Genomic DNA, 21,587 nt, shown 5'->3' with positions numbered 1-21,587 from the left:
ATGCTAGAACTTTTGAACTCCGCATTAGAATTTGCACAAAAAATACTTTGATATTTTAACACTTTGCTATCAAGGGTACCATTTTTATTGTCAGCGGGCCATAAAGACAGCTCTAATGGACGTTTAATCTGCTTATATTTTGCCTTCCAACCTCCCCCCTCTTGAGATGATTGCTCTTCACACATGTGGGTTCTTTTATGTAGCATTGTAGTGAATAAGGGAATGTGAAGCCAGGTCAGCGTCTAAATATTCTTATATAATCTAATATAGTTATACAGAATATTTCATGTACTGTACATGCCCACACATGTGGAATTTATGCATGTTACTATATGCTTTATGGATGTTACAATACTGTGACAGAAGACTCCGTGGGTTTGCTGGTGATTCTGTTGTGGAAATTTGCCCTCAAACCTTTCTGTTGAGTATATCTTATTGTGCAACCCATTATGGCACCAATACAAAACATACTCTTGTCACTCTTCTCCTTTTTTATATGTGTTTTACCCATGTAATTAAATATAATGGTGCAGCAAAAAAAAATGTGTTTCTGTATGCTATGGCAAAAATAAGCACCGTAAAATTACAATGGCTTTTTTTTTTTTTCTTGAAAGCTATGGAGGCACTATTTTACATAAATTCTACCTTGTGCATGTAATTGCAGTAATAAATTGTAAATACCAGAATCGTAACTTCTCTTGTACGAGCCAAGTTCCACCTCTGACACCCCTCCATTACAATGCTGTGATAGACGCAAAGGGAGAATCTGGTTGCTATGGGCACCACAATCTGCCTTAGCCGGTTATCCCCTCAGACAGCGATATGAGACCCAATGCACTGTGCCAGCATGCTTACAATATCAGTGCATTATCTGATCTCCTGCTTAGAAGGATGCTACAAGCAGTCTTAAAAGAAGAGGGCAGCAAAAGAAAAAAAACAAACATTCATATTCACCTAGATAGCTGCAGCATCCAATTCTCTAGCTATCCCCTGCTGGCCTTGCACAGAGAATTAAGCGATCAATGACAGCTGATTGCTCGGTTCTTGGGTCTGCTCATGAGCACAGAGCGTTGACTGTAGTCATCGCTCTGTGCTCTGCCCCTGCAGCACTCACTGGAGCGCCGGGATGTGCAGGGAGTGGCAGGATCAGGCTCCCAGCGATGCGCCGAGAGGCTGAGCCAACTGCCAGTCTAAGCATCCGGGAGGATCCAGACATTATTGTTGGGATCCCTGCAGAGCCTGGGCTGGCTCTGCAACGTAAGCTGACGGCGAACTTTAGCCCTCTGTCGGCTGAATCTAGGTCACAGGAGTGCAGAACTAAGTGCACTCATGTAATCTATAGGAGAAGTTGGGCCAGAAGAGCTTTGACCATACTTCTCCTCTAATGTAGTATTCCTTGTATTTTTGGGGAATACAGTTCAAAACCTTTAGAATCCCGCTATTGGGGGTGTGAGAGGCATGCATTTGTTACATTGACATGATACTCAAACTATGTGACTTAAACTTTACCCTCTGCTATATTATGCTAAGAATAAATGATCTCATAACTGGCCACATTAAAGGTCGACCGATTATCGATATTCACTTTTTTTTGCAGAATCCGTAACAAACTTACCGATATTGCTTCAAATTGTTGTATGGGGGTGAGGCATGCAGCTGCAGGCATCACCCTGGTGGCATTCTTTAGAGTGGACGGTCGACTTTCTTGTAATGACAACCGATGTGGCTAAGCAGCCAGCTGTTATCACAAGCAGCGGGAGGGGACTCCCCCCACCACCCCTCCCCCCAGCCGACCTTCCGCCACTCTGCCCGGGTTTCCCATCTCACTGTGATGTTCGAGCGACCAGCCAGCACCACGTCCGCCGGCTGGCCAAAGACCCGAATAAAGCCGATTGCTTTGTTCGGATCTAGCAACTCGCAAAGCGAAGTCATGACATCACTTCCGGATTACTGGAATCCTAAAGGCGCCAGTTTTAAAAATAGAAAGTATCTGATCTTGGCGTTTTTGAATACTTAAGTGCAATGGAGGAGTTTGGGGTCTTACAGACCCCAGATCTCTCCATAAAGAGTACCTGTGCTGCCTATTACTGTCACAAGAGATGTTTTAATTCCTTGTGACAGCAATAAAAGTGAAAAAAAAATCAACTTTTTTAATAAGACAATGTAAAAAAAATAACTTTAAATCTACAGAATATCGGCCTTAAAGGCAGCCAAAAAATTGGCAAACTCCATGCGGCTTTCATGTGTCTTGCACTGAGGAGAGGCTTCCGTCGGGCCACTCTGCCATAAAGTCCCGACTGGTGGAGGGCTGCAGTGATGGTTGACTTTCTACAACTTTCTCCCATCTCCCAACTGCATCTCTGGAGCTCAGCCACAGTGATCTTTGGGTTCTTCTTTACCTCTCTCACCAAGGCTCTTCTCCCCTGGTAGCTCAGTTTGGCTGGAAGGCCAGCTCTAGGAAGGGTTCTGGTCGTCCCAAACGTTTTCCATTTAAGGATTATGGAGGTCACTGTGCTCTTAGGAACCTTAAGTGCAGCAGAAATTTTTTTGTAACCTTGGCCAGATCTGTGTCTTGTCACAATTCTGTCTGAGCTCTTCAGGCAGTTCTTTTGACGTCATGATTCTTATTTGCTCTGACATGCACTGTGAGCTGTAAGGTCTTATATAGACAGGTGTGTGGCTTTCCTAATCAAGTCCAATCAATATAATCAAACACAGCTGGACTCCAATGAAGGTGTAGAACCATCTCAAGGATGATCAGAAGAAATGGACAGCACCTGAGTTAAATATGAGTGTCACAGCAAAGGGTCTGAATACTTAAGACCATGTGATATTTCAGTTTTTCTTTTTTAATAAATCTGCAAAAATGTCAACAATTCTGTGTTTTTCTGTCAATATGGGGTGCTGTGTGTACATTAATGAGGAAAAAATGAACTTAAATTATTTTAGCAAATGGCTGCAATATAACAAAGAGTGAAAAATTTAAGGGGCTCTGAATACTTTCTGTCCTGACTGAAGGGACTGACGATATCCAACCTCCAGGCTACAGGCTCTTAATGTATCGCTAAGAGCTCCGGTTCACATATAGAAATGGAATAGATAAAATGCCTCCCTTAGTGTAAAATGTATTAAACAAACTATGGCTTATTAAAGACAAGTGGATGCTTACATCAAAAGCAGTTAAACGCAATGAGATAAAACAACGGCGTTCGAACGCCTCTCGCATCACGCATCACTTCCGGACCGCGACTCACTCCAGTCACGCCCTACAGTAAGGCGTGGCCAGAGTGAGTTGCCTCCCCCCCTCCCCCTTGAAAGGTGCCAAATGTGGCACTGAAGGGGGGAAAGAAGCAGATCTGCGGAGCTTCCACTTTTGGGCGGAACTCCGCTTTAATTTAAAGGCTAAATGCACCTATAAAAAAATGCACAGTTTTTTGCAAGTAGAAAAAAAAGCATTCCACCCACGATCGGCAGATCATGGGTGCAATGTCAAGATCCTGCAGACTGTCAGTATAGCTGCCTGCTCATACCTCTGATACAGGCAGGCAGTTAATGAAATCCATAAAAATCGATGAACTACGAGGACGCTCACCAGTGCCCTGGTAGTTCATTGAGAGCTACAAGCCGTGAGCCCTAAAGGGTGATGGTGTTGTAGTTCATTCATTCACAGAAAATCCGTGAATGAATAAGCCCCGCAAGGCCACACTGTTTTTGAATTGTGACAGCAGTGCAGGGAGAGGATCCCCTACCCATTGCCACAATGGGGGATCAGGTTGGGGAGGCGGCAGGGGATTTAGTAACACGTTAGATGCTACGCGCATATTTGAAATATGGGTGTAACATGAAACGTGTTACCAAAGGTGAACTAATCCTTTAAATGGAGGCCACTGATATTTCCATGCTCTGATTATTGCTGCTGGAATCTGGTGGCTGCATGAAAATGGCCATGTAAAGGAGGCCTTTTTTTTTTATTAAAGAAAATGATTCCTTTCCATGTTGCTTGTGTATGCATCTTCTGTAGTCTGTTTACTGTAAATCTCATCAGAGAACAGGTGCTGCAGTTCCCAGCTGCTTGTACTGTGCGCTTTACAAGTATGCCTGCATAGCAGAATTCATGCCAAATTGGAATTAGCTTTGTTAAAGTGGGTTTGAAGTGTCTTCTGGATTGTATTTTTGCTTATGCTGTTAATGACAGTTAAATTTGCAGTAGTTTCTGTAAATCAGCTTGGCGTTTCTCTTCTCGCCTTATTTATTTTTTTTTGGAATTTGTTCTTGTTGAAAGTATAGCTATTGGTTGTTGTTTATTGGTGTAATAATTGGAGCAAAGACTGTTAATGTCCTCACTGACAGTCAATGGAAGCTTTGTGTCGGAGCTGCATCATTTTTTAAACTGTGACTATACAGTGTTTATAGGTAGACTGCAGCCTATGTATAACTCAGTATCTGCAGGAGCAGATAGATTTTAAAGAAAATATGGCATAGATGAGAGTGAGGCTTCATGTATGGGCAGCAAACAAGATCGACAAGTCTGAGAGATATTTTCTTTCTTGTTGATAAAGACACAGACATTCAGCTTGTGTTTATACTGCTGCCTACAGGAGAATTTGGACACTGACAAACACTAGCCAGCTCGGTATAACCCCTCCTATTCCCAACATGCCTTCTGTTTGTTGTGTTCTAGATGTTCAGTGTTCTAGATTTAGAAGGATGGACACTTTTGCTCTGCAGAGAAAAGTCTAACCTTTTTTGATTAACATTGTAGAACATATGGGGGCTAAATTACCACGCGTAAAGCGGAGCGGACCTTCACTCAAAAGTGGAAATGCCATTTTTTTCAACTTCCTACCCGGTGCTCTACCTTTTTTTTTTGACCCGTTTAACTCCAGACCCCAACAGGGAGTGGGTACCAATCTCGCAGCATTGGGAGATCTCATGCAAGTGCAGTGAGGAGCAAGCTGTGATTCCTCAGGAAGTCATATTCAGAATGGCAGCGCAGCGCTGGAAACCCACAGTGGTAAGAACTATTGGCTGTGGGAAGACAGTGCTGGACCCTCAGGCACTGGTAAGTATCTTAGGTCAGCGGCTACAGTATTTGTATCTGCTGACTTAATTTAAACAAAAACCAAAAAAAAAAAACTGAAGTTCAATTTTAGGCTGTGTACTATATGCACAAAAAATAATTTGTCAATCCTATCCCCATTCAAAAAACATAATTAATCAGGGTGTCCTATCTATTTATATAAAATCAATATGTGTAGAACAGTGACAGTCCCATTTTCTTTAACCTTTTGCTTAGCTATTGTTTTCTTCGATGAAGATTGCTTTTTTTTCTTCAATAAAGTTTCCTCTGCAAGTTGCTGAACTAGTCTCTTTATGCAGCTGTCTGGATCGACAGCTCCTCAGTACTAGCTCTGGAGGTCGTACACCAGGTCTACTGGACTGGATGATTGTGGGGCTAGCCTGGAATGTGACTTTTTGGGCGCTAGGCTCTGGATTGTGACACTTTTCAGACCTGAGTGTACTTTCTTGGTCCAGAGCTGTGATACGACCCCAAGGGTGACTGTTTCTGAAGATTTATTTTATACTCAGGCCATGTTGGCCGAGCATCAGGAGTTGCCTTGTTGCTAGGGCCATTAGTTGCCTTTTGAAATCCACACTTTCAGCTGAAAGAGTTATCACTGAGGAACTGACTATTAACATCACCCACTGGTTTAAATATTGCGTGTGTTCTCTTTCCCAAAATTCAGCATAGATAGAGCACCTTTTTGCCACTGCTCCTGACTAGAAGTGATTCATCCTTAGTCTTTCCTGCCTGCCTACAGACATGGTCACCACTGGCCAACTAAACTTTTCCTGTTACCAGCAGCTGGCGGGTGAGTATTTAAGGTCTAGCCTTGTACACTGATCGACAGTATGTTACTCCTGCCTAGCAGTCAGATTAGACTTATGGTGGCTTGCACTTGTGCCCACAGTTCACTAATGGTTCCAGTGCTGCCTGCAGTGCACTCCCTGAAGGGCCTGACACTTAACAGCCTGGAGTTTTGGCATCTGCTTGAGTCTGTGCCATCCTCTGAGTTATCTTTAGCTCTGTTGGTTCTGGCCCTTCTCATTTTTTTTTCTCAGGAGGATTTCACTGCAGACATGCAGGATTTCACGGGACAGATTATAACTTTGGTTGCTGACTGACTGCAGTAGGTGTAGGCATGCCTCGCTTCTGATATGCTCGCTTCTGATATACTTGGTGGCTGATAAGCACCTGAGCTTTCAGCTATGAGACATCAGCCACTCTTATTTCCAGAACAAATTATGCTACACCTGAGAAGTCACTGACTGCTGACATTACTCTCAGGCTTGGACAGCATCAGTCTTTTTGACGCTGTTTGCATCACTTAAAAAATCGAGGAGCAGCCTGCTGCTTTAACCAGTGCTATTCCTAGCATAGGCTCCTTTAAGGTCACCAAGACCTTTCTGGTGCACCCTTTTCCTGTTGTCATTTTTGGAGACTAAAAAAACCCTGACAAGGTATTCACCTCTCCAAAGCGTCTTTTATCCGTTCTGTACCCAATTCGAGGAGGTCTTTGTTATAAGTAAGTTTCCCCCCACTGTGGATCTGGCAGTATCTAGTCTTAACAAAGCCTTAACCATCCTTGTGGAGGAAGTGCCAATGAAAAGAGGCCCTTTCAAAATATCCTGTTCTGGGACTCATTTTAGCCTGCTTTAGAGTTAAATGGGGCAAACAAGACTACCTTAGACACATACAACTCTCTTGGTACAAGTCAGTTCAATCCTTGGACAGGCTGATTCACCCGGCACAGAGTATGAAGTTGTCCCTGATTTGGTGGCTCAGGAATACTGCTCGAGAGAAAGGATTTTCTAGATTCCAGATCTCTTGGAAGGTCCTTGCATTGCATGCCAGCCTATTGGGGATGGGGTTAAGTACTGGGCAGCAGGGGACTTAGGCGTCGGTGGAGTTACATCTCCATTCCATCAACATTCTGGATTTTTGCCTGATTTGGTTATCCCTACAACACTAGACTCTTAGATGGGGGGGGGGGGGGGGTCATCATATTGGGATTTAATCAGATAACACAACAGCAGTGGGCTACATCAACAATGAACCAGAAGTCTTACCACAGGAAGAAAGGGTTCTGTCCTGGGTAGGTCTACACGTTCCAGCCTTGTCTGCCATTTGCATCCCATCCCATTTGTATCCCAGATGTGAACAATTAGCAGACAGGTATCCTCAGCATCTGTACCAGTGTGAACAGTCCCTGCATTCAGAAATGTTCCAAGACTTGTGCCACAGGTGGGGGATGCTGGATATGGACTTCCTGAACTCCAGGTTCATCCATAAAATGGACAGGTTCTCTTCAGGTGCAGAGATCCCTGGCAGAAGCAGCCAATGCTTTAAAGGCTCAATTGGATCAGCATACCCTTATCTATGCCTTTCCGCTTATGAAACTCCTTTCTTGTCTGCTGTGCAGGTTCGAGATGGAGGGCATGCATTGCTCCAGACTGCCCAGATGGTACTCTGACCTGATCAAACACGTCCTCTGCACTAAATTCACTTCAATTTTTAGGCCCATTGACCCTGTGTGTTGTGTTCATGTGCCCTTAAAGCCAAGATAAACCTTCAGATTAAACCTGTGAAGTACATTCTAAGAGCTTTAAAACAAAAGGAGTTCAAAGTCTTTGTTGTATAAGGAAAGCAGCCACACGCTAGCAGAAAAAACCTGTCCTCTGCTAGCCTGTTGTTAAGAAGGTCCTTACTCTATGTGGAAGCAGTTGTCTCTCTTCAGAGGTTGGACACACCTCCTGCTGAGAGAGAGCTCTACAGGTCTGTTATCAGCATTCCGAATGAGCATTGCTAATAACAGGGCTGTAGGTTTTACGGTTGTTTATAGAAAATATCACACCTGTTTAGATGACAGTAATTGTGATGTAAAGTTTAAAGTTGAATTTAAATGTGCACTTTTTACTTTCAGCATATTGATTTTGGGGGTAAAATCTGTAGTTTTCAGTACCATTTGTCAAACAATACCTTTGCTTCAAGGGGAAAACACAATTCATGGGGCCCTATAGCAAATAGCACATTTTTTAATATAGTGAATTGTATAGTGTATTTTTTTTATTATTAATTTTTTTATTTATTTTTTGCAGAAGATAGATTGCATGAAGAACAGCAAGAAACAGAAGGTTAGTTTTACTGCTTTTTATATTCTTTTTAGAACATGCATGTTACTTTTGTCTTTATGGTTGGTACTAATAAATTATAAGCATTTGACCAGTAGAAAACATAAGGCTGAAATACTTATTTTCTAGAGAAAATGTTGTTTAGGCTCCTATCAGAGCTGGTCAGTTTACCAAAGCTTAGAAAGTGTAGCATGTGATCTGTTTGAAGGTATCAAAGAGATCATGTGAGATTTTTTTTTTTGAGGGGACACCTCTTCCTCTGTATTGGTTGCAAACCACATGCCTAGGCTTTTAGTGATTTGGCCAGTCACTATGCCAATGTGAGGATGTCCACCCAGTTTTTGCCAGGATTGGAGTGATTTTGCCAGGATTGGAGTGATTTTCGGGCAAAATAGATTGATTTTTATTTTTTCATTGTTTTTGTTTTTAAAAATTAAAATAAAATATAATGTGATTTATTATTATTCGGGATTTATATAGCGCCAACAGTTTACGCAGCATTTACTAGTAACCCAAACTAGTAACCCAATAAAAAACATTATAGACACTTTTTTTCCTATTTTCATTAGTGATTACATTCCCTCCGATCTCAAATGCATAAGGAGCTGAGAGCGAAAAACAGCAGCATGCTGATTATATATATATATATATATATATATATATATATATATATATATATATATATATATATATATATATATATATATATATATATATATATATATATATATATATATATATATATATATATACATACACACACACACACACACACACACACACACACACACTATAGTTTGTAGTAATTAGCTATTCAAGTGCTCAGTATTAATGGGTATTTTAAACCAGTAATAAGGTACCTACATCCTGAAACATTTGATTAAACAGAACAAGTAAAAGGGGGCAGCAGGATTTTTCTTGGTACTGTCAAGGACATTACATGAGATTAAAATCATATAATTTTATTGTTACAAATAACATCACACAAAAATGTGCTTAACATTAAAACAAAAAATAATAAAAATCCCTCTTATATGCTGTGGAACACCCATAAAATAATGCCAACTCGCACTTTATAGATGTTAATCCATAATAAAGGTGTACATGCAATCAACCAAACTCTACATGCTTTGCGGTGACCCGCTTCTTCAGGAGTAAAATGAGGGAGCAGAGTTCTACAACAAAGGGACTAAAAATATACACAATAATGCATATTAATTGCTCCAAGGAGCAACATAATCATAAGGGTGAATAGTTGCTAGAGATGATGGCCAATCCAGCACTTACCCCGAGGACCCGATGAAGTCCGTAAGCAAACACCATACATACCATAGTTGGTTCGTGTGAAAGTTATAGCGCCTACAAATCAATATACACTTATAGTTTTTTTTTTTGCCAGACACATGTAGCAGAATACTTTTTGGCCAAAATGTATGAAGAAATTAGATGTTATGGGATATGTTTTATAGCAGAAAGTAAAAAATATATATATATATTTTTTTTTTCATTTATATAATAAATAAAAAACCCCAGTGGGGATAGTTGTGTAAAAAAAAAAAAAAAATAGAGATAAATTTCCTTTTGGGTACGTCGTTGCATGACTAAGCAAATACCAGTTAAGGTAGCATAGTTCTAAATGGCAAAAAATAGCCTGGTCCTGGTCACATTAGAATGTGCTCAAGACAAAAACAGTTTAAAAATATCTTCTTACATTTTGTTGTCCGATTAATGTGAAATATTTCTTATTTACTATTTCCAGTTAGAGTGGACTTTTAGGCTCCTTTTTCTCCCGCACGTGCCCTTTGAGGGACAACTTCTCTTTGGAGCTGCCTTAGACACACTCATTAAGATGTCGCTGGTGATAAGCTTTTTCTGCAGGGGCAATGGAGTAATTCTAGGTCTCACCCCCTCCTCTCTGAGGCCAAGAAGAGTTCCTTTTGTTACTCCCAGGCCTCAATCTCAAAAGCCCGACTCAAGCTAGGTACCCATTTCAACCTCCAAACCTTGAGCTTTCAGGTCCCCCAAACCTACTGACAAATTATCCTTGACATGAAGGAATACCCCCTTTTATCAAGTGGAGGGATGTAGTTTGCCTTTAGCGATTACCTAGACATGGGGTGGTTCCCATGGGCCACAAGCTAGAGTTCCACTCTTTCCTCCTACCCAGTCTTCCAACCTAACTACGTAATAAAATAGTGGCACTAAACCTAGAGTTTGTAAAACCATGAGTTAAATGCTCATAAAACTTTCAGTGAAACCCTGTGTAATATACTCATAAATCTAATACTATAATATAAAGAGCAACAAAAAAAGATGATCATTCACCAAAGTATATATACATGCAATAATGATTATCATCACCATAGCAAAAGCAATAATATAAATTGGAGGAAAGAAGGAAAGGGTAGGTATGATTTAAACCTTTAAATACATCAAGGGGGCTGAGTAAGGTTCAGGAGGGCTGTTTTTTTCAATATAAAACCAAAATCAAGAACATGGGGACATGACCTCATGCGAACTGGAGGAAAGTTCAAAACTAATTTTAGAAATTATTTTACTGAAAGGGTAGTTGATGCTTGGAATAAACTTCCAGCAGAGATAGTGAGACGGTCAATCATAAATGGCTTCAAGAATGCTTGGGACAGACCTAGATCAATACTCAGACAATAAAGGTAACGGGCAAAAAAAAAACCCCCAAAAAACAAAAGAAGAAAAAATGGGCAGACTAGATGGATTACTGTCTTTTTCTGCCGTAACTTTTCTATCTTTCTATAAACAATGTGTTCTTTTTTTTTTTTGTTTAAGTCCACTTCTCATTATATCATTTTGTAATCCACTCCTGTGATGTGTGAGATAGGATTGAATGCAGTGCGCTGACTATCACCCAGTGGACAGATTATAAAAGGTCACATCAGGCGTCCCCTAGAAACAGTGTTACTAAACCCACAACAGTAAAATCAGTCTGTATATGCAGTAAAGCATCTTGTTATACTCACTGTGGAACCTAAGGGGTTTATCATCTGCATTGTGTAAAAAGGCTTGATCTCCTGTCTTACCTGATCCCCCCCCCCCCCCTTCCACTGTCCCCAATCTATCTGCTGATAGTAAAGAGGATAAGGGACACACTGCACATGCTCAGTTTGGTGTGTATTGCTAGAGATTTTTTTTGTTTTTTTTTTACTTGGGAGAGTGCATGTGATCAGCACAGGGCCAATCAACACTGTCCAGACAGGATCAGGGGTCCTGCAGCCTCATAGGACAGTCAGAGCAGAATTAAATCTCCTCCTACAAGCTTTAACCAGACACTGATAGAAGTCACAAGACTGCTTTATACTGCTGATGAAAAAAGGTATTTAGCAGTTTATATTTAGTAAAACTATTGCATTTCCATGTACTGTGGGAGACCAGGTATAGTGAATGTAGGCTCCTGGGTTTAGTAACACTTTAACCACTTCCCACAACCAGGGTGCTACCTCCTGCGTTTCTCTCTAGCAGGGTGGTGGTAAATGGTAACCCGCTCCCAGGTAAATGAAAGCCAGTGAACCCAGGGATAAAGACTCAGGAGGAATATAAATGCCCACAAATTCATAGTATTTATTTTTAATAAAACACATTCGCAAACGCAATCTTTATCCTGCACTCAAGATCAATAGCTTGAACAGTGATGACAGATGTAAAAATATAAAAACTGTGGAGAGCTGCCGTTGCTGTTTCCCAGGCGTTCATGCTTCTATCCCTTTCCACCCAAAAGAATGAACGTATGTATATGTGCTGTTTGTATATATGTGTGTGTATATATATAAATGTGTGTGTGTGTGTGTATACTTTAAATGTAACGTATAGAGATAAATGCCTCCATCCCTATATCTACAGTGGATATAAAAAGTCTACACACCCCTGTTAAAATGTCAGGTTTCTGTGATGTAAAACAGTTAGCCAAAGATAAATCATTTCAGAACTTTTTCCACCTTTTTAATGTGACCTATAAACTGTACAGCTCCAGTTGAACAACAAACTGAAATCTTTTAGGTGGAGGGAAGTAAAAATCAAAAAAAAATAATATGGCTGCATAAGTGTGCACACCCTTAACCGCTTGCGGACCAGCCACTGCAGTTTTACTGCGACAGGTTGGCTCCGCTGCGCGAAATCACGTTATTGTACGTGATCTTGCGAGGCCTGGATAGCAGGCGCGCTATCTGCGGGGAAATGCTACACAGATTTTCAATTGGATTCAGGTCTGGGCTCTGGCTGGACCATTCCAAAACTTTACTCCTCTTCTGGTGAAGCCATTCCTTTGTTGTTTTGGATGTAAGCTTTGGGTCATTGTCATGCTGAAAGATGATGTCAGCTTTCTAGCAGAAGCCTGAAGGTTTTGTGCCAATATTTACTGGTATTTGGAACTGTTCATAATTCCCTCTACCTTGACTAAAGCCCCTATTCCAGTTGAAGAAAAACAGCCCCAAAGCATGATGCTGCTGCCACCACCATGCTTCACTGTGGGTATGTTGTTTTTGCACCAAACATATCTTTTGGAATTATGGTTCAATCTTGGTTTCATCAGACCATAACGCATTTTCCCACATGCTTTTGGGAGACTTCAGATGTGTTTTTGCAAATTTTATCCGGGCTTGGATGTTTTTCTTCGCAAGAAAAGGCTTCCATCGTGCCACTCTACCCCACAGCCCACACATAAAGACGGGAGAGTACACATATTCCTGCAGCTTCTTTAATGTTGCTGTAGGCCTCTTGGCAGCCTCCCTGACCAGTTTTCTAATCGTCTTTTCATCAATTTTGGAGGGACATCCAGTTCTTGGTAATGTCACTGTTCTGCCATATTTTCTCCACTTGATGACTGTCCACTTTGTACCATGGTATAGCTAATGCCTTGGAAATTCTCTTGTACCCTTCTCCTGACTGATGCCCTTTAACAATGAGATCCCTCTAATGCTTTGGAAGCTGTCTGTGGACCATGGATTTTGCTGTAGGATGCGACTAAGAAAATGTCAGGAAAGACCTACTAGATCAGCTGAACTTTATTTGGGGTTAATTGGAGGCACTTTAAATGATGGCAGGTGTGTACTGACTCCTATTTAATATGAGTTTGAATGTGATTGCTTAATTCTGAACACAGCTACATCCCCAGTTATGAGAGGGTGTGCACACTTATGCAACCATTATATTTTAGTTTTTAATTTTTACTTCCTAAATTTTCAGTTTGTTTTTCAATTGTGTTGTACAGTTTATAGGTCACATTAAAGTTGGAAAAAGTTCTGAAATGATTTAGCTTTGTCTTATTTTTTTAGATCACAGAAACCTGACAAATTACCAGGTGTGGGTAGACTTGGTATATCCACTGTATATGTAAAAAGTGGGGAGTAGTGTGTGTGTGTGTGTGTGTGTGTGTGTGTGTGTGTGTGTGTGTTGTTCTTCATACTCCTCCATGGCTGGACGAGAGCTGACCTCAGGAAAAGCAGTCAGTTACTAAAAGCATATTAACACCGGCGTAATCCCTGTCTGCAGCCAGATCCTCGGCAACACCAAGACTGGCTTATGCAATTATCCAGAATAGGCCAGAAGTGAACAAATCCAAAGGCAATGCACAGAATGGTAATAAATAGGATTACATTTTACACCGAAGCTGAACAAACCATATACAGTCACCTGACACAAATTCAGACAGATAACAAGTAGATGAAAGGTGACTGACCAGCTACAGCAAATATACTATATACATACATACATACACACTTTAAGCTGTCTGAAAAACTTTTTGCTGGCTATTTTCCTCCTCCAGGCAGTTGTCATGTAAACCTTTACTAACTCCCAGCATCTCTTCTGTCTTTTTAGGCATATTGCCTAAAAACCAATTGCAAAGGAACGTTATACACAATCTGACATTTTCACATAAGCACCCTGCACAACTGTTTCGTTGATCTGATGCAGAGATATTTAGACAGCAACCAGCTGTTCCACTTCATAGAAAAGCCAGGCTGCAGAATTTAGCGCAGGCTATTTCTGCTTTGGCTACCTGGAAAAAAAGAAAACAAATATGTATTTTTTCATATGAAGATCCTTAAATGGCCACAACTGTATTTTTTTTTTTCTTGAATTCACTCATCTGCCCTCTAAGCAACACATACAGTGGTGCAAAAAAGTATTTAGTCAGCCGCCAGTTGTGCAAGTTCTCCCGCTTAAAAAGATGAGAGAGGCCTGTAATTGTCATCATAGGTATACCTCAACTATGAGAGACAAAATGTGGAAACAAATCCAGACAATCACATTGTCTGATTTGGAAATAATTTATTTGCAGCTTATGGTGGAAAATAAGTGTTTTGTCATCTCAATACTTTGTTATATATCCTTTGTTGGCAATGACAGAGGTCAAACGTTTTCTGTAAGTCTTCACAAGGTTGTCACACACTGTTGCTGGTATGTTGGCCCATTCCTCCATGCAGATCTCCTCTAGAGCAGTGATGTTTTGGGGCTGTCACTGGGCAACACAGACTTTCAACTCCCTCCAAAGGTTTTCTATGGGGTTGAGATCTGGAGACTGACTAGGCCACTCCAGGACCTTGAAATGCTTCTTATGAAGCCACACCTTCGTTGCCCGGGAGGTGTGTTTGGGATCATTGTCATGCTGAAAGACCCAGCCACGTTTCATCTTCAATGCCCTTGCTGATGGGAGGAGGTTTGCACTCAAAATCTCATGATACATGGCCCCATTCATTCTTTCATGTACACGGATCAGTCGTTCTGTTCCCTTTGCAGAGAAACAGCCCCAAAGCATGATGTTGCCACCCCCATGTTTCACAGCAGGTATGGTGTTCTTTGGTTGCAACTCGGCATTCTCTCTCCTCCAAACACAACGATTTGTGTTTCTACCAAACAGCTCTACTTTGGTTTCATCTGACCATATGACATTCTCCCAATCCTCTTCTGGATCATCCAAATGCTCTCTGGCAAACCTCAGACGGGCCCGGACATGTACTGGCTTAAGCAGGGGGACACATCTGGCACTGCAGGATCTGAGTCCCCGGCGGCGTAGTGCGTTACTGATGGTAGCCTTTGTTAAGTTGGTCCCAGCTCTCTGCAGGTCATTCACTAGGTCCCCCCGTGTGGTTCTGGGATTTTTGCTCACCATTCTTGTGATCATTTTGACCCCACGGGGTGAGATCTTGCGTAGAGCCCCAGATCGAAGGAGATTATCAGTGGTCTTGTATGTCTTCCATTTTCTAATTATTGCTCCCACAGTTGATTTCTTGACACCAAGCTGCTTGCCTATTGCAGATTCAGTCTTCCCAGCCTGGTGCAGGTCTACAATTTTGTTTCTGGTGTCCTTCGACAGCTCTTTGGTCTTCACCATAGTGGAGTATGGAGTGTGACTGTTTGAGTTTGTGGACAGGTGTCTTTTATACTGATAACAAGTTCAAACAGGTGCCACTAATACAGGTAATGAGTGGAGGACAGAGGAGCCTCTTAAAGAAGAAGATACAGGTCTGTGAGAGCCAGAAATGTTGCTTGTTTGTAGGTGACCAAATACTTATTTTCCACCAAAATTTGCAAATAAATTCTTTCAAAAATCAGACAATGTGATTGTCTGGATTATTTTCCACATTTTGTCTCTCATAGTTGAGGTATACCTATGATGACAATTACAGGCCTCTCATCTTTTTAAGTGGGAGAACTTGCCCAATAGGTGGCTGACTAAATACTTTTTTGCCCCACTGTACATGCCTTTCCTTCGCTGCTTCACTTTTTTTATTCAGCTTCTTTGAGAGGAGGAGGAAACCCTGCCTAAGCTCCCAGTCACGTGTGTATTTGTTTTTATTTTTTTACATATGGAAAGTGGAAAGTTCCCTAAAATCTGCACCTTGCCCATGCAGGGCAAAAAAAAAAAAACAAGTTTTTCTTAATGCCTACAAAAAAGAGAATACTATGCCAGAAAGGGAACAGTCAAATATGCCACATGGATATAGTTATCAATGAATCAATTGAAACATAGAAATAAAAAAAAAATGTTTATTGATGAAAATAGCATAACAAAAGTAAAAGAAACAGCTCCTCCACCATCTAAAATGACAATGGTGTCGGTGTCTAAAAACGTCTAGACATCATCCAAGCATCCGCACATCAATTCATGTAACAGGTCACTATGAATATGAAAAGCTGAAGTAAGCTAGTCAGCACTGGCAAGATAGCTCTGACTATACCAATAGCCAATGTGTAGCAATGATTGCATATAAGGGCTGGAATCACTGAACAGCTGTGAATAGAGGCAGGATTAAATAAACATCATGGTAGCATAGAGATCAGCAGTCTGTGAATATAGCCATAGATGAATGGGTACTGATGCCGATGATGAAAAGTAAAATCACAAGTGGAGTGATGATAAAAGGCAAATGGAATGCCCCGGCTAGAAAGGCATCAACCAGTGTGTAATGTCCATAGACAGTTGCACATGGACAGGAATGGCAGACATTAGCCCATAGGAATGAAGAAAGAAGCCACGTCTAAAGCCCCTTTCACACTGCAGTCCGATCAGGTCTGCCTATCCGTTTTTTAGACTGACCTGGTCGGATGGTCCATTCACCCTTATGGACAGGCACAAGTCCATTTACACCCCTCTACTTCTGTGTCTGATTTGGCCCTCTAAAAAAGTGGAAGGGGAATCTGTCCTCTTCTGTTTAAGTGGATCAGTTTGGAGAGTAGTCGGGTGTAAATGGACAGCGGAATCTTTTTATACCCGGCTGCCTATAGAGCAGAGCAGGCTCTGTCTTTTGTCTGCTCTGCATAAACTGAGCAGACACGGATGTGTCATCCACACGGTCTGCTCCGATCAGCAGGAGATGTGTGAGCAGATCCCCTGCTGATTGGGATGGAGTCCACCACATCTGAAAGGGACCTAAGCTTCCAGTCACTGTACTCCTTTTCTATATACAGGACTGAGGATAAGCTATCCAGGTCTGGTGGAACACTATTCCATATTTACTCATCTTTTATGTGAAGAAGCTTTTCTATATGCAGAAGCTAAGCCTCTTTTCCTCCCAGGCACAGAACACCCCCTTGTCTTAGGTCTCAGTCAAACAAGTTAAATCTTTTTGGCAAATCTCAGAAAAATGCTTGCATCTATATTTATAGTGTTTCCGGAAAGTATTCACAGCTCCTCACTTTCCACATTTTGTTATGTTACAACCTTATTACAAAATGGATTAAAGTCATTATTTTCCTCTGAATTCTACAAATTATTCCCCATAATGACAATGTGAAAGAAGTTTGTTTGAAATATTTGCAGTTTTATTATAAATAAAAAAGGAAAACAATCACATGTACATAAGTATTCACAGCCTTTGCCATGACACTAAGAATTGAGCTCTAGTGCTGCATCTTTTTTCCACTGATCATCTTTGAGATGTTGCTACAACTTGATTGCAGTCCACGGTCCCACAGTTAACCATGCATGTTGGAGCACAAACCAAGCCATAAAGTCCAAGGAATTGTCTGTAGACCTCCGAGATAGGATTGTATCAAGACACAGATCTGGGTAATGGTACAGAAAAATTTCTGCAGCATTGAAGGTCCAAATGAGCATAGTGGCCCCCATCATCCGTGGATAAAAAGTTTTAGGATTCTTCCTAGAGAGGGCCACCCAGCCAAACTGAGTGATCGGGAAGATGGGCCTTAGTCAGGGAGGTGACCAAGAACTCGATGGTCACTCTGACAGAGCTCCGGCGTTTCTCTGTGGAGAGAGGAGAACCTTCCAGAAGAGCAACCATCTCTGCAGCACTCCACCAATCAGGCCTGTATGGTAGAGTGGCCAGACGGAAGCAACTCCTCAGTAAAAGGCACATGACAACCCACCTGGAATTTGCCAAAAGGCACCTGGAGGACAAAGTTCTCTGGTCAGGTGAAACACAGATTGTCTGGAGGAAACCAGGCAAGGCACGGCTCATCACCTGGCCAATACCACCTTTGCAGTGAAGCATGGTGGTGTCAGCATCATGCTGTGGGGATGTTTTTCAGTGGTAGGAGCTTTGAGACTAGTCAGGATCGAGGGAAGGATGAATGCGGCAGTGTACAGAGACATCCTTGATGAAAACCTGCTCCGGAGCGCTCTGGATCTCAGACTGGTGCGAAAGTTCATCTTCCAACAGGACAACTACCCTAAGCACACAGCCAAGCTAACAAAGGAGTGGCTAATGGACAGCTATGTGAATTTCCTTAAATTGGCCCATCCAAAGCCCAGACTTGAACATCTCTGGAGAGATCTGAAAATGGTTGTGCACTGACGCTCCCCATCCAACCTGATGGAGCTTGAGAGGTCCTGCAAAGAAGAATGGGAGAAACTGCCCAAAAATACAGTGCCTTGCAAAAACATTCACCCCCCTTGGCGTTTTTCGTGTTTTGTTGCCTCACAACCTGGAATTAACATGGATTGTGTGTGGATTTGCATCATTTAATTTACAGAACATGCCCACCACTTTGAAGATTTTTTTTTTTTTTTATTGTGAAGCAAACAACAAATAGGACAAAATAACAGAAAAAGTCAATGTGCATAACTATTCACCAACATAAAGTCAATACTTTGTAGAGCCACCTTATGCGGCTATCACAGTTCCAAGTCACTTTGGATACATTTGGATAGTCGCCTGCCACATCTTACCACTGGGAGTTTTGCCCATTCCTCCTTGCAAAACTGCTCCAGCTCCTTCAAGTTGGATTGCTTTTGAACAGCAATCTTTAAGTCTGACCACAGATTTTCTACTGGATTGAGGTCTGGGCTTTGCCTAGTCCATTCCAACACGTTTACATGTTTCCCCCACACAGAGTGGTACAGGTTTTGCTCAAGAATATCCCTGTATTTAGCACCATCCATCTTTCCCTCAACTCTGACCGTTTCCCAGTCCAGACTGCTGAAAAACATCCCCACAGCATGATGCTGCCACCACCATGTTTCACTGTGGGGATGGTGTTCTTTGAGTGATGTGTTGGGTTTGCACCAGACATAGCGTTTTCTTTGATGGCCAAAAAGTTCAATTTTAGTCTCATCAGACCAGAGCACCTTCCTCCATACATTTTGGGAGTCTACCACATGCCTTTTCACAAACTCAAAATGTGATATTTTGTTTTTTGCTGAAAGTAATGGCTTTCTTCTGGCCATTCTGCCATAAAGCCCAACTCTATGGAGCGTGCGCTTTGTCGTCCTATGTACAGATACTCCAGTCTCTGCTGTGGAACTCTGCAGCTCCTCCATGGTTACCTTGGGTCTCTGTGCTGCCTCTCTGAATAATGCCCTGCTTACCCGGTCCATGAGTTTTGGTGTGTGGCCGTCTCTTGGCAGGTTTGCTGTTGTGCCCTGTTTCCATTTGGTTATGATAGATTTGATGGTGCTCCTAGGGATCATCAAAGATTTGGATATTTTTTTATAACCTAATCCTGACTTGTACTTCTCAACAACATTGCCCCTTACTTGTTTGGAGAGTTCCTTGGTCTTCATGGCAGTGTTTGGTTAGTGGTGCCTCTTGCTTAGGTGTTGCAGCCTCTGGGGCCTTTCAAAAAGGTGTGTATATGTAATGACAGATCATGTGACACTTAGATTGCACACAGGTGGACATCATTTCACTAATTATGTGACTCCTGAAGGTAATTGGTTGCACCAGAGTTTTTTATGGGCTTCATAACAAAGGGGGTGAATACATACACACATGCCAATGATCAGTTTTTTATTTCTGAAAAATAATTTTATGTATATATTTTTTAAATTTTACTTCCCCAACTTAGACTATTGTGTTCTGATCCATCACTTAGAATTCAGATTAAAAAAACATTGAACGAAAGGCTGTAATGTAACAAAATGGGTAAAAAGCCAAGGGGGGTGAATACTTTTACAAGGCACTGTAGGTGTGCCAAGCTTGTAGCATCATACTCTAAAAGACTTGAGGCTGTAATTGGTGCTGAAGGTGCTTCAACAAAGTTTTGAGCAAAGGCTGTGAATGCTTCTGTACATGGGATTTTTTTTTCGTTGTTTTTTATTTTTACTAAATTTGCAAAGATTTCAAACAAACTTCCTTCATGTTGTCATTATGGGGTATTTTGAGGAAAATACTTTAATCCAATTTGAAATAAGGCTGTAACATAACAAAATGTGGAAAAAGTGAAGTGCTGTGAATACTTTCCGGATGCACTGTATGTAAGCATGAACTTGTGTGTGCATACAAACGCTTACTAGACCACCAGCGTTGCTTTGCTGGTAATCTTCCAGGACAACCAGATCATCCTGCATCCTGGACTGGCCCAGTTTTTTTACCCCCCCTACATTATATGATGTACTCATGTTTTCTGCCCTCAAATTTATAACTTTACATTATAGTTTCATTAGCTCTTATTTGCCACGCAGGTCAATCGAACCGTACATCCAGGCTAGCGTCTAAAGTTGGCCATACACTAGAAGAATTTTGTTTGAAAACTTTTGTTTCAGGAATATTTGCTTGATTCTGTGACCATTAGTGGGATCAAATCAACGTTTGATTTTGACTGCAGTAACAAAAAAATTCAAGGGAGGAGGATGGACATTTTTTCTCAAATGAACAAATTTCTAACCATGAAAATTATTAATATACAGGATTTATATAGCGCCAACAGTTTGCGCAGCACTTTATGGTTTTCATTTGGGGCATGTTATGGGAATGTTGAAAGCAAACATAATTTTAAAGTACTTTTGAATCACATTCATAAAGTAATTGAATGTAGTGATGAGAATTTTCTTACTAATGTTCAAATTAACTTTTCTTTCAATAAATCTTCTAGGTTATGGGCAACTTTAGTTAAGAGATATTGGTACCTTTTCCAGTAAACACTTGTAAAAACGTAATTTTCCTAAATAAATCTTGAGGACATTTTATGTTTTTCAGAACAAAACACAGTGACATCTGAAGAGCCCCATGAAGATCATGCAGGTAAATAATACATTTTTCTTAAGACCAAACTAAATAAAATAAAAGTATAATACTTGGCAGATATAAAAACTGGATCACCAGAGTAGCCAAAACTTAAGCAATTTAACGATGCCCATATGATTGCCTTTAGCTTCCTCTTGTCAGGAGGCCACTGTGTTAGGCTGATTTTTGGAAAGTCACAACATACATTTTTTATTTTATTTTTTTACATATGAAATGTCAACAGGAATTTTGTTTGCTTGCCTTTATCCAGCCTTTGGGGCACATTTCCTCGAACTGATGCAGGACACGATTCCTCCCACTGGCACCCAACGATGGGGGGCACGATCCCTCCCACTGGCACACAACGGTGGCGGGGGGCACATTCCCTCCCACTGGCATCCAACGATGGGGGGGGCACGATCCCTCCCACTGGCACCCAACGATGGGGGGGGGGGGGCA

At 41.3% G+C, this 21,587-nt stretch overlaps 1 protein-coding gene across 9 annotated transcripts in view; it reads left to right on the top strand.

Moving 5' to 3' along the window:
* ASPH (aspartate beta-hydroxylase) overlaps nt 1-21,587 on the top strand; it is a 325,502-nt gene that overhangs the window by 138,034 nt on the left and 165,881 nt on the right. For all 9 annotated transcript variants that reach the window (XM_073631691.1, XM_073631689.1, XM_073631688.1 and 6 more), the window contains 2 exons: nt 8,161-8,196; nt 21,102-21,146. In XM_073631691.1, coding sequence (XP_073487792.1) covers nt 8,161-8,196; nt 21,102-21,146 — 81 coding nt within the window. The remainder of the gene's footprint in view (nt 1-8,160; nt 8,197-21,101; nt 21,147-21,587) is intronic.

This window comes from Aquarana catesbeiana, linkage group LG05 (genome assembly GCF_042186555.1).
Source record: "Aquarana catesbeiana isolate 2022-GZ linkage group LG05, ASM4218655v1, whole genome shotgun sequence".
Taxonomy (NCBI): Eukaryota; Metazoa; Chordata; class Amphibia; order Anura; family Ranidae; genus Aquarana; species Aquarana catesbeiana.
This window is presented reverse-complemented; position numbering and strand designations above follow the sequence as displayed.